Source organism: Pristiophorus japonicus, chromosome 7, assembly GCF_044704955.1.
Source record: "Pristiophorus japonicus isolate sPriJap1 chromosome 7, sPriJap1.hap1, whole genome shotgun sequence".
Classification (NCBI taxonomy): domain Eukaryota; kingdom Metazoa; phylum Chordata; class Chondrichthyes; family Pristiophoridae; genus Pristiophorus; species Pristiophorus japonicus.
In genome coordinates, this window is record NC_091983.1 from 209,874,121 (window position 1) to 209,888,083 (window position 13,963).

General features: G+C 46.0%; 1 protein-coding gene across 2 annotated transcripts in view; it reads left to right on the forward strand.

Annotated features, from left to right (window-relative positions):
• The first annotated feature begins 3,016 nt into the window (after positions 1 to 3,016).
• Positions 3,017 to 13,963, forward strand: part of anapc1 (anaphase promoting complex subunit 1) — a 199,421-nt gene continuing 188,474 nt past the window's right edge. For both annotated transcript variants that reach the window (XM_070885752.1, XM_070885753.1), the window contains exons 1-4: positions 3,017 to 3,169; positions 4,552 to 4,788; positions 6,966 to 7,127; positions 13,190 to 13,241. In XM_070885752.1, the coding sequence (XP_070741853.1) occupies positions 4,576 to 4,788; positions 6,966 to 7,127; positions 13,190 to 13,241 (427 nt within the window). In that variant the 5' untranslated portion in view covers positions 3,017 to 3,169; positions 4,552 to 4,575. The remainder of the gene's footprint in view (positions 3,170 to 4,551; positions 4,789 to 6,965; positions 7,128 to 13,189; positions 13,242 to 13,963) is intronic.

Genomic DNA, 13,963 nt, shown 5'->3' on the forward strand with positions numbered 1-13,963 from the left:
CCAGGAATTTGAATCCCTCCCTTCTGCACCACTCCTCAAGCCACGTATTCATCTGAGCTATCCTGCGATTCCTACTCTGACTAGCACGTGGCACTGGTAGCAATCCTACTTTTGAGGTCCTACTTTTTAATTTAGCTCCTAGTTCCCTAAATTCATCTTGGAGGACCTCATCCCATTTTTTACCTATATGCACCATGAGAACTGGCTGTTCACCCTTCCTCTTCAAAATATCCTGCACCCGCTCCGAGACATTCTTGACCCTTGCATAGGGAGGCAACATACCATCCTGGAGTCTCGGTTGCGGCCGCAGAAACGTCTATCTATTCCCCTTACAATAGAATCCCCTATCATTATAGCTCTCCCACTCTTTTTCCTGCCCTCCTGTGCAGTAGAGCCACCCTCGGTGCCATAAACTTGGCTGCTGCTGCTCTCCTCTGATGAGTCATCCCCCTCAACAGTACCCAAAGCGGTGTATCAGTTTTGCAGGGGGATCACCGCAGGGGACCCTTGCACTACCTTCCTTCCACTGCTCTTCCTGTTGATCACCCATACCCTGTCTGGCTGTGTACCCTTTACCTGCGGTGTGGCCACTCACTAAACATGCTTTTCATGTCATTCTCAGCATCGTGGATGCTCCAGAGTAAATCCACCCGCAGCTCCAGTGCCGCAATGCGGTCTGTGAGGTGCTGCAGGCAGATGCACTTCCCGCACATGTAGTCGTCAGGACACTGGAAGCGTCCCTGACTTCCCACATATTACAGGAGGAGCATAACACGTGTTTGAACTCTCCTGCCATGACTTAACTCTTAGATTAACTTAATTTGGCAAAAACAATGGTAAAAGGTTACTTACTGATAAAGAAAAGAAAAAGAAAAACTACTCACCAATCACTAGCCAATCACTTACCCACTTGGCTGTGACGTCACCTTTCGATTTCTTTCTACTTCTTTTTTGCCTTCTCACCCTGCTGCAGCTGCACTGGCTGGGCCTGTCCGACACTGCTCGAACTCCCTGCTGGCTTCAGGAACGACACTGGGCCTTTTATAGGCCTCCCCACGCTGCCTCTCCGACGCTGCTCGAATTCCCCGCTCCTTTTATGACCTCGACCTGCCGCTGGTGTTCTCACACTGGCCGGGGCCTCCATGCTGCTCCCCGAGACTACCAAATATCCTAATAACGGATAACGGTTCCCAATTTGGAGCTGCAGAATTAGCAGTATTTGCTCAGACATGGAGATTTAAGCATATGATGTCATCACCTCACCACCCGCAGTCCAATGACAAAGCCGCGATTGTTGTGAAGACCATTGCATCGTGGTTATGTTACGGGGCTAGTAATCCGGAGGCCTGGACTAATGATCCAGAGATGTGAGTTCAAATGGCAGCTGGGGAAATTAAATTCAGTTAATGAAATAAATATGGAGTAAAAAGTTAGTATCAGTAATGGTGACTATGAAACTACTGGATTGTCGCAAAAACGCATTTGGTTCACTAATGTCCTTTAGGGAAGGAAATCTGACGTCCTTACCCGGTCTGGCCTATATGGGTCTCCAGACTCTAGACCCACAGCAATGTGGTTGATTCTTAACTGCCCTCTGAGATGGCCTAGCAAGCCACTCAGTTGTATTTCAGAAGTCAGCTCACCACCACCACCTTCTTGAGAACAATTAGGGACGGGCAATAAATAAAGATGGCCTTGCCAGCGACGTCCACATCCTGTGAATCAATATTAAAAAACCTGACCTTTTACAAAAAATCCGGTCAATCAGAGTTCTTTGCTCTATCAGACTGGTGCAACAAAGCCCTGGATCGTAGGTGCGAAACACTGTTTCCTATGGCTGGAGCACTCCTACGGTATTGATATTCGACTGAGGAAGACACTCGTGCGTTTGTCGGCGTGAAGCAACGTCAGCAGCATTACTACAATGTTCATGCTAAACCACTTCAAGCAATACACCCTGGCGATAAGAGTGCAGTTGAAACTCCCTGGCCAGAGTACATGGATGCTGCTACATGCACAAGTGTGGTGAGTGGGTCCTAAAGCTATGACCTGCAAGTTAGAAACTCATCATATGGCAGGAATTGGCGCCAGTTGACTTGTACGATGAGCCGCCTGTAAGCAACACTCCTGAGATTGAGGACACTTCTGAAGTGCAGTCCTCCGAACTTTCCAGTCACCAAATCAAGCGACCACACCAGAAACTCCTGCTATTCAGCCTTCAGCTCGATTGAATAAAAGGACTTGTAATTATTTAGTGCCTTTCACGACCTCAGGATGTCCCAAAGTGCTTTGCAGATATTGAAGTATTTTTGAAGTGTGGTCACTGTTGTGAGGTAGGAAACGCAGCAGCCAATTTGTGCACAGCAAGCTCCCACCAACAGCAATGCAATAATGATCAGATAATGTTGATTGAGGGATTAAATATTGGCGAGGACACCGGGGAGAACTCCCCTGCTCTTCTTTGATACAGAGGAACCCTGAAATTTAAGCAAAACAAAACACACCATCATAAACAGGCATTGCTCATTTGCTGTAGGTACGTGACGCCTGCATTGCCATCACGTGTCTGACATGTGGCCCTCTGTAACTCTCTCATGTCTAGGTTGGGTTGTTAATTTTGTGGCGCTCGAAGCTATGCAACTCCTGTAAGTTTAATATGTATTTGGTTAATAAAATGTTGATACTAACAAATGCACGGCCTCGCCCATTCTATGCAGAAGTGTGGACACAGTGGGGGCTTTTAAAAACTGGCTTCAGAATTCTTACCAAGTCTCTTTTGACTTTGTAGTTCACCATTTTTCCAAACCCTTCACCCACCCCCTCCCTTCAGTTGGAGAGGAGAGAGGAAGCTGCGCCTGACTACTGGGAATGTGATTTACAAATCTATAAAAGAAATGGGAAAGAAAAACTGCTTCTCCTGCGTTCCCCCTGTGGCCAGGAGGAGGCGCTCTCTCTCACTAGAGCAAGAGACACAAACCTGACTGCGCGTGCGCTCACTCGGCGCGGTGACTGATGGGATTCCAACATGGCGGCGCCCATCTGAAACTAAACTCGGATTTGAAGCGGATGCTATTTCTGGCGCAGAAAATAAACCCCTCGGGTTTAGAATTTCAGCAGCGGAAGGTCACAGAGAAACAGTTATTAGAAGTTCCACTTGTTATTTTAACAGGTTGGTTTGATCGCCCTTTATAATAATCATATTAATTGTCGGAGCCCAGCGCTCGTCCAACGGCCGCATCCCCAACTCCTCCTCCTCATCCCCTCATCCCTTCCTCCATCTCCTCATCCCCCTCCTCTCCTCTCCCCTCCTCTCCCCGCCCCTCCTCCTCCTCCTCATCCCTTCCTCCATCTCCTCATCCCTTCCTCCTCCTCCTCCTCCTCATCCCCTCCATCTCCTCATCCCCCTCCCCTCCTCATCCCCCTCCCCTCCTCATCCCCCTCCCCTCCTCATCCCCCTCCCCTCCTCATCCATCTCCTCTTCCCCTCCTCCATCTCCTCATCCCCCTCCCCTCCTCATCCCCCTCCCCTCCTCATCCCCCTCCCCTCCTCATCCCCCTCCCCTCCTCATCCCCCTCCCCTCCTCATCCCCCTCCCCTCCTCATCCCCCTCCCCTCCTCATCCCCCTCCCCTCCTCATCCCCCTCCCCTCCTCATCCCCCTCCCCTCCTCATCCCCCTCCCCTCCTCATCCCCCTCCCCTCCTCATCCCCCTCCCCTCCTCATCCCCCTCCCCTCCTCATCCCCCTCCCCTCCTCATCCCCCTCCCCTCCTCATCCCCCTCCCCTCCTCATCCCCCTCCCCTCCTCATCCCCCTCCCCTCCTCATCCCCCTCCCCTCCTCATCCCCCTCCCCTCCTCATCCCCCTCCCCTCCTCATCCCCCTCCCCTCCTCATCCCCCTCCCCTCCTCATCCCCCTCCACCTCCAAATCCCCCATCCCTCCTGCATCCCCTTTCTCAACTCCATCCCCCTCATTAACCCCCTTTCCTTTCCAGTTCCCCATCGACCACTTCCCCATCCATCCCCTCTCCTCCATCGAATCCACTCTCGTCTACTCCATCACCCCCATTAATCCCTTCCCTCTCCCCAATTCCCCATCGATCGCTTCCCCATGCAATCCTCCCTTCTTCATCAAACCCCTCTCTCCATTTGCCCCATCCCCAGTTTTGATGCTGGGTAAAATGCAGCAGCCATTCTGCTTCCAGCATCATCTCTCTCGAGCAGCAATGAGATGCCTGCATCATCATCGGCAGTCCCTCGAAATCAAGGAAGACTTATTGAATATTCGGGTTTTGAAGGAGGAATACCTCCCGCTGATGTTCTTTGAATATATCTGTAACATCTTTAACGCCCACCTGAATACGCAGCAGAGACCCCGATTTAATGTCTCGTCTGTAGGAAGGCATCTCTGACAATGCAGCACTCCCCCAATGTTATACTGGAGCATCATCCTAGATTGTTCGCTCGGTACCACAGGCTTTTACCTAGTTTGAGGCCTGCAGCGAGCATGCTTTGAATTTTAGGTCTCTGTAAATTACTGCCTTTCTTCAAGCAGAAATAATGCTGATATCTGGAACCCATGTCGAACGTCTATGAAGAGAGGGTAACGATGATCGCAGCAGGGGAAATGCAGGACTTTATTCCTTTTGGCCGTGACCACTGCAGGCGCCACCCTAATGCCACGAATCTTCAGCTTCGCCAGCTGCAGCCTGCTTCGGAACTGTGGTCCTCCGATGGCGATGCAGGATTGGTGGGATCACTGAGGGAAGTTACAATCCACGAGAAACAAAAGGTACCGGATTGGAAGCCTTATTAGAAATAACGAGTTGACTTTAAATTAGAGCACATCATCTTCCTGGTATTCTGCAAAATGGTACATTATTGGGATATGATTTTGAACCTGTACAAGATATTGCTTATGTCACAGTTGGAGCAGTGTGTGCAGGTTTTGGGAATATATAAAGAAAATTGGAAAGAAAGAACTTGGATTTCTACAGTGCCTTTCACCACCTCAGAATGTCCCAAATCGCTTTGCAGCCACTGTTGTAATTGGGAATCGTGGCAGCCAATTTGCACACAGCAAGCTCCCACATTAATGCCAGATTTAGTGACGTTGGTTGAAGGATAAATATTGGCCAGGACACCAGGGAGAACTCCCCAGCTCTTCTAAGAAATAATGCCATGGGAATTTTTATGTCCATCTGCAAGGGCCTTAGTTTATTGTCTCATCCGAAAGACGGCTCCTCTGACAGTGCAGCATTTCCTCAGTACTGCACTGGAGCGCCAGCCTAGATTTTGTGCTCAAGTCTCTGGAGTGGGACTTGAACCCACAACCTTTGACTCGGAGGCAAAAGTGCTACCAACTGAGCCATGTCTGACAATGCCAAGGTGTACTGCAAATTTACTAGGATGATATCAGTGAGAGATTTTGGAAAAACTAGGGATGTATTTAATGGAGCTTAGTGAAGGATCTAAAAAAAAAGGTTCAAACTTTTGAAGGGATATAAGAGAGTAAATAGTGAAAAAATATTTCTAGTGATTAATGAATCAGTAACAAGGGGTATACCTTTAGGATTAATATTGAAAGCAAAATGATGAGCGTGGACCAATTGAATCCGTGTGGTGTTTTCATTTAGCTGATCCTTGAAGCTGAAAGGCAGTTGAAAATAAATAAAATAAGATCTGGTATAATGCTTGTGTTGAGCATATTTTGGTATTTGACAGTTTATAAATTTACAGAACATATAGAGCTAATATAGGCTTGTTTTGTTCTCTTTTCTGAATGTGGGTGGACTTTCTTGCTCTTGGTGGCTCAGCTACTACTGGGTAAACTCACTCAACCATTCAAAAAGCTGATAGAAAGTCTTTAATCCATTCTAAGAACATAAGAAATAGGAACAGGAGTAGGCCATACGTCCCCTCGAGCCTGCTCCACCATTCAATAAGATCATGGACTCCGCTCCACTTCCCTGCCCGCTCCCCATAACCCCTCATCGTTTAAGAAACTGTCCATTTCTGTCTTAAATTTATTCAATTTATTCACAGCTCTCTGAGGCAGTGAATTCCACAGATTTACAACCCTCTGAGAGAAGAAATTCCTCCTCATCTCTGTTTTAAATGGGCGGCCCCTTATTCGAAGATCATGCCCTCGAGTTCTAGTCTGCCCCATCAGTGGAAACATCTTCTCTGCATCCACCTTGTCAAGCCCCCTCATAATCTTATACGTTTCGATAAGATCACCTCTCATTCTTCTGATTTCCAATGAGTAGAGGCCCAACCTACTCAACCTTTCCTCATAAGTCAACCCCCTCAATTCTGGAATCAACCTCGTGAAACTTCTCTGAACTGTCTCCAAAGCAAGTATATCCTTTCATAAATATGGAAACCAAAACTGCACGCAGTATTCCAGGTGTGGCCTCACCAATACCTTGTATAGCTGTAGCAAGACTTCCCAGCTTTTATACTCCATTCCCTTTGCAATAAAGGCCAAAATACCATTGGCCTTCCTGATCACTTGCTGTACCTGCATACTATCCTTTTGTGTTTCATGCACAAGTACCCCCAGGTCCTGCTATACTGCGGCACTTTGCAATCTTTCTCCATTTAAATAATAACTTGCTCTTTGATTTTTTTTCTGCCAAAGTGCATGACCTCACACCTTCCGAATTATACTCCATCTGCCAAATTTTTGCCCACTCGCTTAGCCTGTCTATGTCCTTTTGCAGATTTTTTGTATCCTCACACATTGCTTTTCCTCCCATCTTTGTATCGTCAGCAAACTTGGCTACGTTACACTCAGTCCCTTCTTCCAAGTCGTTAATGTTATAAAAACCTCTTGCTGATATATCTATATTATCTCATTCGTAGCATTACCAGTTTGATTTTGAAATGCAATACCATGGCGCTCAAAGGGCAAATTGCCTTTTGGTGCGAGTATGACGAAGGCTGATGTAACTTGTCTTGTTGCAGGAGAGCTGGCATTTAAGGAAAGGCTCTTGTGAGGTTGGTGAAGAGCTGGACTATGATGAAGAGCTGTATGTGGCTGGTAACATGGTCATCTGGAGCAGAGGAAGTAAAAGCCATGCAGCTTCAGTTTATAAGGCATTCACTGTGGACAGCCCCGTCCTGCAGGTAAGATGATGATTTACCACATTTATTTTTCATAAACCCACATAACATAACTCTGCTTTTGAAGTTGTGTTTGCTCCACAATCGCATGGGAATTGGCCACATCTCTGCATGCTGTCGTTGACAAGCAAGCTAGTGTCCATTTGTTTTTGAAATGTTTGAGAAAAGTGTTCCAATAGCATCTCTTCGCATAACTGGGATTGAGTGAAAAACATTCTGTTTCCGCTCACTTTCCTGAAAGGCTGCTTGTTTTAAACGGTGCGTACTGCTGCTGATGGTTTGAGAGGGTTTCGACTTCGAGCCTACCTGTGTGAAATGTGCATCATTTATTGAAGTACCCTGGGTGTATACCCTGCTGTGAGCATTATTCAGCTATCCAAATAGCCTGTTTGAATTGGAGTTGGTTTTAATTAACACATTAGAAAGTGGAACTTGCTACCACAAGGAATAATTGTAGGGAATAACATAAATGCATTTAAGGAGAAGTTAGTCACCACGTGGGAGAAAGGAATAGACAATTATGTTGACAAGGTGAGATGAATAGGGGTGGGAGGCAGTGTTCCGTTTAAGCCGCGTGACTACGCAGCAATCTTGAGGTCCTGGAACATGGTGGGAGGAAGCTTGTGTGGAGCATAACTAGCGGCAAGGACTAGTTGGGCCGAATGACCTGTTTCTGTGCTGTACATTCTATGGGTGCTATACAAATAGGGGTGCTGCGAACAGGGCCAAAACGTTAGTTTTAGAATAATCTCCAGCACCTGACTTTAACCTGGCCTTCGCCTCTCCACATGTCCCTCCCTCCCTTCAGCATCCTTGCCCTGCATTGCATAATTGTAATCTGCCGACCAAAGAGCTCTCCAAGCCTGTGCTGTTCATTTTCTTCATATCTTCCCGTACAAAGTTCCACCACCATCTTGGGTTTGACCTTTCATGTGTTTCTTTCTCCGTACTGAGACCCATTACGAAGGTACCAAGCTTCTATTCATAACATTTCCTGTTATGGACTGAGGTCGCTCATCACCACTTCAGTGTTGGCTATTTTGTGCTTTCAGCTCATACTCTGCACAATCCTTTCCAAAAGCATTCAACCTCTACGTCTGTGCCTTCATCAGGAATAAACTCTCAGCATCATATCGAAGTGGTGTCTGAACACTACCTTCATACAGTCTGCTTTATATATCCTCTGTCTTGGAAGGGATTCCTTTAACAAACATTTGTATGGGTAGAAACATGCATTTCACCCGTTAATGATCTTTGTTTGCAGTGTATGTAACTTCCAATTGGGGAGGAAAACAAACTTCTTACCTTCTCACAATTGGTACGTACAAGCTACCATCAGTACCCACAAGCCACACATTTGGCAAAGTGCCACACAGGAGGCTGATTAAGAAGAAGCCTCTAGAATTAAAGGGAAAGCGGGAGTATGGATACAACATTGGCTCAGTGGCAGGAAGCAAAGGGAGATGGATGTTTTTCAGACTGGAAGGTAGTTTTCCAAGGGTCAGTTTTGGGTCCATTTTACACTTTACAGTTTTTATAAATGACCTAGACTCGGGGGTAGGGAGCAGTGAAGTTTGCAGATGATACTAAACTTGGCAAAGTAGTAGATCATGATGAGGATAGTTATAGGCTTCAGGCTGACATAGACAGGATGGTGAAATAAGCAAAAGCTTGGCAAATGGAGTTCAATGCGGTGAAGTGATGCACTTTGGAGGGACAAATATGAAAAGACCATATACTACAAATGGCACATTTTTGAAAAGTGTAAATGAGCAGAGAGACCTTGGTGTCCATATACACAAATCCCTAAAGGTGGCAGGGCAAGTTGATAAGGTGGTCAAAAAAGTATATGAGTTACTTGGGTTTATAAACATGAATAGAATATAAAAGCAAAGAGATCATGGTCAAACTCCATAAATCACTGGTTAGGCCTCAGCTGGTGTATTGTGGACACCACATTTCAGGAAAGATGTAAAGACATTAGAAAGGGCACAGAGAAGGTTTACCAGGTTGTTACCAGGGATGAGGGGCTTCAGTTGTGAGGAGAGCTTGGAAAATGTAGGACTGTTCCCCTTGGAACAGAGAAGGTTAATAGGTGAGCTAATAGAAGTTTTCAAGATGATGAGAGGTTTTGATAGAGTAAATAGGGAAAAAATATTCCCTCTGGTGAGAAGTCATACATTCAAAATCATTGGCAAAAAAATCTAGAGGCGAGATGAGGAAAAGAATTTCCCCGGAGAGTTGTCGGGAACTGGAAAGCTCCACCTGAAAAGGTGGTGGAAGCTGATTCCATAAATAAGTTTGAAAGGAACTTGAACAGGTACTTGAGGATGAGGAGCTTCCAGGGTTACAGACAAAAAGCGGGGATGTGGGACCAAGCACGACTGCCCTTTCAAAGAACTAGCACAGGCACAACGGGCCAAATGGCCTCTTTCTGTGCTGTACGTTTCTATTAATCTGCAGTCTACATTCCTTCTCTGTGGTCTTCAGAGAATGATACAGCACAGAAGGAGGCAATTTGACCCATCGTGCCTGTGCTAGCTCTTTGAAAGAGCTATCCAATTAGTTTTGCTCTTTCCCCAAAGCCCTGCAATTTTTTTACTTATATCTAATTCCTTTTTGAAAGTTTTTCTGTGTATTACAGGCATAAGTGACATATTTGAGGAGTTTATATTGAGCCCTTCTTTTTGCATTCATCGCCTGGCTGCCTAGTCATCATATTGGTGGAAGTCAATAACCGGGCGAAAATGGAAGTCTCATCTGCCTATCCTGGATCCTTTACCAGGTCCTGGTCTACCTTCATTCTGTCAAGCTCCCTCTCCTCTGTCTCTATGTCCCTTTGCCCCACTCATTACACAATCTGTTGCAGTATTGCACGAGGTGGTGAAAAGATGCAACATTGACGGACTCCTTTGCTCACTTCAGCTATACTGATATTTTACCTTCAGTCCCAATACACACCTTTGTTGTGTCGTCCATCACCTTTACCGCTCGGGTAACCTTTCCGCTGCTCCATTGACCTTTGGCATTTCCCAGTCACTCATATTTCAATCAGTTTGCAATCTTGGCATGAGGATGTGTTCTGCACTTAATATTCACTCACTCCACCACCGGCAAACTTCAGCTGCAATGTGTACAATCTGCAGGATGCAACTCGGCAAGCTTACCTCAACAATAACTCCCTCTCCTGTCAGAGAAGGACAAGAGCAGCAATATCATGAAAACAGCAGCACCTCCAAGTTCCACTCCAGTTTGCACCCGTCCCTGCTTCCCGCCCATCCCCCCACCCCCCCACCCCCGACTTCGAATGAATTCTGGAATTCCCTACCTAACACCATCATGAGAGCCCATCATCAGAAGGCCTCCGACCACCTTCTCCACCATGCTGGAGATGGAGAATAAATGTGGCCTAGCCAGCGCCATCCACAGCCTGAAACCAAATTTAAAAGAAGTCCACATCCAAAAACTGCAGACTTTCTCACATCCTTACATTGAGGTGTCTGGACCCGATAGTCAGGAGCACTCAAACAAATGCCTTGAAAACTTAAGTAAACCAATACTTTGGGAGTGTTTTCACTCCTGTCTGCCACCGTTCCTGTGCAATGGAATTATTACTGTCCATATCCAAACCTGAGGTATTTTCCCTCCAAACCCCTTCCTCAGCCCAGCCTTTCAAGCAGTTCATCAAACTAATATAGGCAGGTGGGAAAAAAAGTATACAATTTAGTTTAAGGTCGGAAAAAATCTGGAACTCTCTTCCCCAAGATATGGTCAATGCTCAGTCAGTTGGAGTTTTCAAGTCTGAGACAGATAGATATTTGTTGGGTAAGGGTACCACATGTTAGTCCTGCTCACGGCTGCACTCGGTGGTCTCTGAGCGAGTAGTGAGAGCTGTGCTCGTCTGCTGATTCCAGAGCCGGGAGCCTTTCTCTTCAATTGACGGACCCAGCAAGCATTCAGCTAGTTCCTCTGTGTTCAGGATGTCAGTCTGGACAGGCTAGATGCGGGAAGAATGTTCCCGATGTTGGGGAAGTTCAGAACCAGGGGACACAGTCTTAGGATAAGGGGCAGGCCGTTTAGGACTGAGATGAGGAGAAACTTTTTCACTCAGAGAGTTTTTAACCTGTGGAATTCCCTGCCGCAGAGAGTTGTTGATGCCAGTTCATTGGATATATTCAAGAGGGAGTTAGATACGGCCCTTACGGCTAAGGGGATCAAGGGGTAGGGAGAGAAAGCAGGAAAGGGGTACTGAGGGAGTGATCAGCCATGATCTTATTGAATGGCGGTGCAGGCTCGAAGGGCCGAATGGCCTACTCCTGCACCTATTTTCTATGTTTCTGTGTTTCACTGTGACATTATAACCTGTAGGAGTTTCACTGTGACACTATAACCAGTAGGAGTTTCACAGTGACATTTTAAACAGTATGAGTTTCATTGTGACATTGTAACCAGTAATATGATTTACTGTGACACTATAACCAGTAATATGATTTACTGTGACACTATAACCAGTAGGAGTTTTACTGTGACTGTATTGAATGGTGGTGCAGGCTCGAAGGGCCGAATAGCCTACCCCTGCACCTATTTTTCTATGTTTCTATGTTTCAATCGTGTTCCTGGAGATCTTCCGGACTGTTTTCTGGACTGCCAAGATGTGGGAGCATGACCAGAATATGGGGATGAGTGTGCAGCCCACCCAGCAGTCATCTGGTATGCCGGAGATCGGTGCATTCTGGACCATGGAAGTTTACAGCACGGAAGGAGGCCATTTCGACCCATCGTATCTGCATCCCATATGCCTTCTTAACCACCTTATCTACCTGGCCTGCTACCTTCAGAGATCTGTGGACATGCAATCCCAGGTCCCTTTGTTCCTCTACACTTCTCCGTGTCCTACCATTTAATGTTTATTCCCTTTCCTTGTCAGCCCTCCCCAAATGCGTTACCTCATACTTCTCTGGATTAAATTCCATTTGCCACTGTTCTGCCCACCTGACCAGTTGATTGATATCTTCCTGCAGTCTACAGCTTTCTTCTAAATTATCAACCGCACAGCCTATTTTTGTATCATCTGCAAACTTCTTAATCATACCCCCCATATTCAAGTCTATATCATTGATGTATCCCACAAAATGCAAGGGACCCAGTACTGAGCCCTGTGGAACCACACTGGAAACATCCTTCCAGTCACAAAAACATCCATCCACCATTACCCTTTGCTTCCTGCCTCTGAGCCAATTTTGGATCCAACTTGCCACTTTGCCCTGGATCTCATGGGTTTTTACTTTCGCGACCAGTCTGCCATGTGGGACCTTATCAAAAGCTTTGCTAAAATCCATATATACTACATCATACGCACTACCTTCATCAACCCTCCTGGTTACCTTGAAAAATTCAATCAAGTTAGTCAGACACGACCGTCCCTTAACAACCTGGGATACATTTCATCCGGCCCTGGGGACTTATCCACTTTCAAGCTGCTAAACCCCTTCATACCTCCTCTGTCACTATGTTTATTTCATCTAATATTGCACATTCCTCCTCCTCGATAGCAGTGTCAACATCGCCCCTCTCTTTTGTGTAAACAGACGCAAAGTATTAAGAACCATACCCATATCTCCCACCTCCACACAGATTACCCTCATGGTCTCTAATAGGCCCTACCCTTTCTTTAATATATTTATATAATATCTTTGGGTTTTCCAACGGTCCACCATTCTCTAACCTCGCTTCATTTGAAGATTACACTTGCTTTTGACCCTGTCTTCCCCCCCACACACCCCCTCCCCCCCGACCCTCCGCAGGGTCAATGCCACGGGAGAAAGATTCGTTGAAAATGTTGTGTATCGTATACACCTCCTCTGTGCATTGCACCTGGTTGACAACACCCCTATTGTGTCACCCAGCTCCCCATGAGCAGTGCTGTGGCAGACTGCCAGTGTTCTGAACTGGGCCAGTGTATTTGCATTAAAAATGATGTGGTTTACAAGGCAAACTAATTAGGGGAAAACCAAAAATAAAACATGAACAATTAACCAACAACATCCTTTGTGTCTTGACTTTAGGCACTATGGTGTGATTTCAGCATACCGCAGGATAAAACCGAATGTGCAGAAGGTAAGTTTGTACGCAACATTATTAGAGACAAGAGGTTTTATTTTTATGTTACAATTCTCTGTTTAAAAAGGAATATATGTAATTTTTCTCGCTAATTTTCACCACTCCCCTCCCTTGCTGGAAGCGCTGATTGCTTACTAAGAGAAATTTGTTGGAGAACGGTTTTATCTCTGATAATTTAACGTTTAGAAAAGTAATTGCTTTTACATGACATGCCTGCCTAACATCAACATCTTCCAATACATTTAACAAATTTGTTTCAACACTGCTGCAAAATGTGTTCTGTCTCTATTCAGTGTACAACCCGAATATCTGAGGAAAATGACCATATATGTATATATACCTTTGGCAAAATATGCTTGAACCTTCAAGCTTCAGAGTGACCCGTTGTTTTGAGTTTCATAAGGTTTTATTCATGTGAACGTCACTTCCAAGGCCGGCATTTATTGCCCATCCCTAGTTGCCCTTGAGAAGGTGGTGGTCTCTCTGCTTCTCCGCCTCTTTCTCCTCCTTTATGCCGCTCCTTAAAGCTACCTCTTTGACCAGTCTTTTGGTCACCTGTCCTCATATCTCCCATGAGGCTCAGTGTCAAATGTTGCTTGGTAACGTTCCAGTGAAATGCCTTGGAACGTTTTATTACATTAAAGGTGCTATATAAATGCAAGTTGTTGTTGGTGGGCCTAAGCAACATACCCAGCTGATCCTCGCCTGGGATAGTTGCT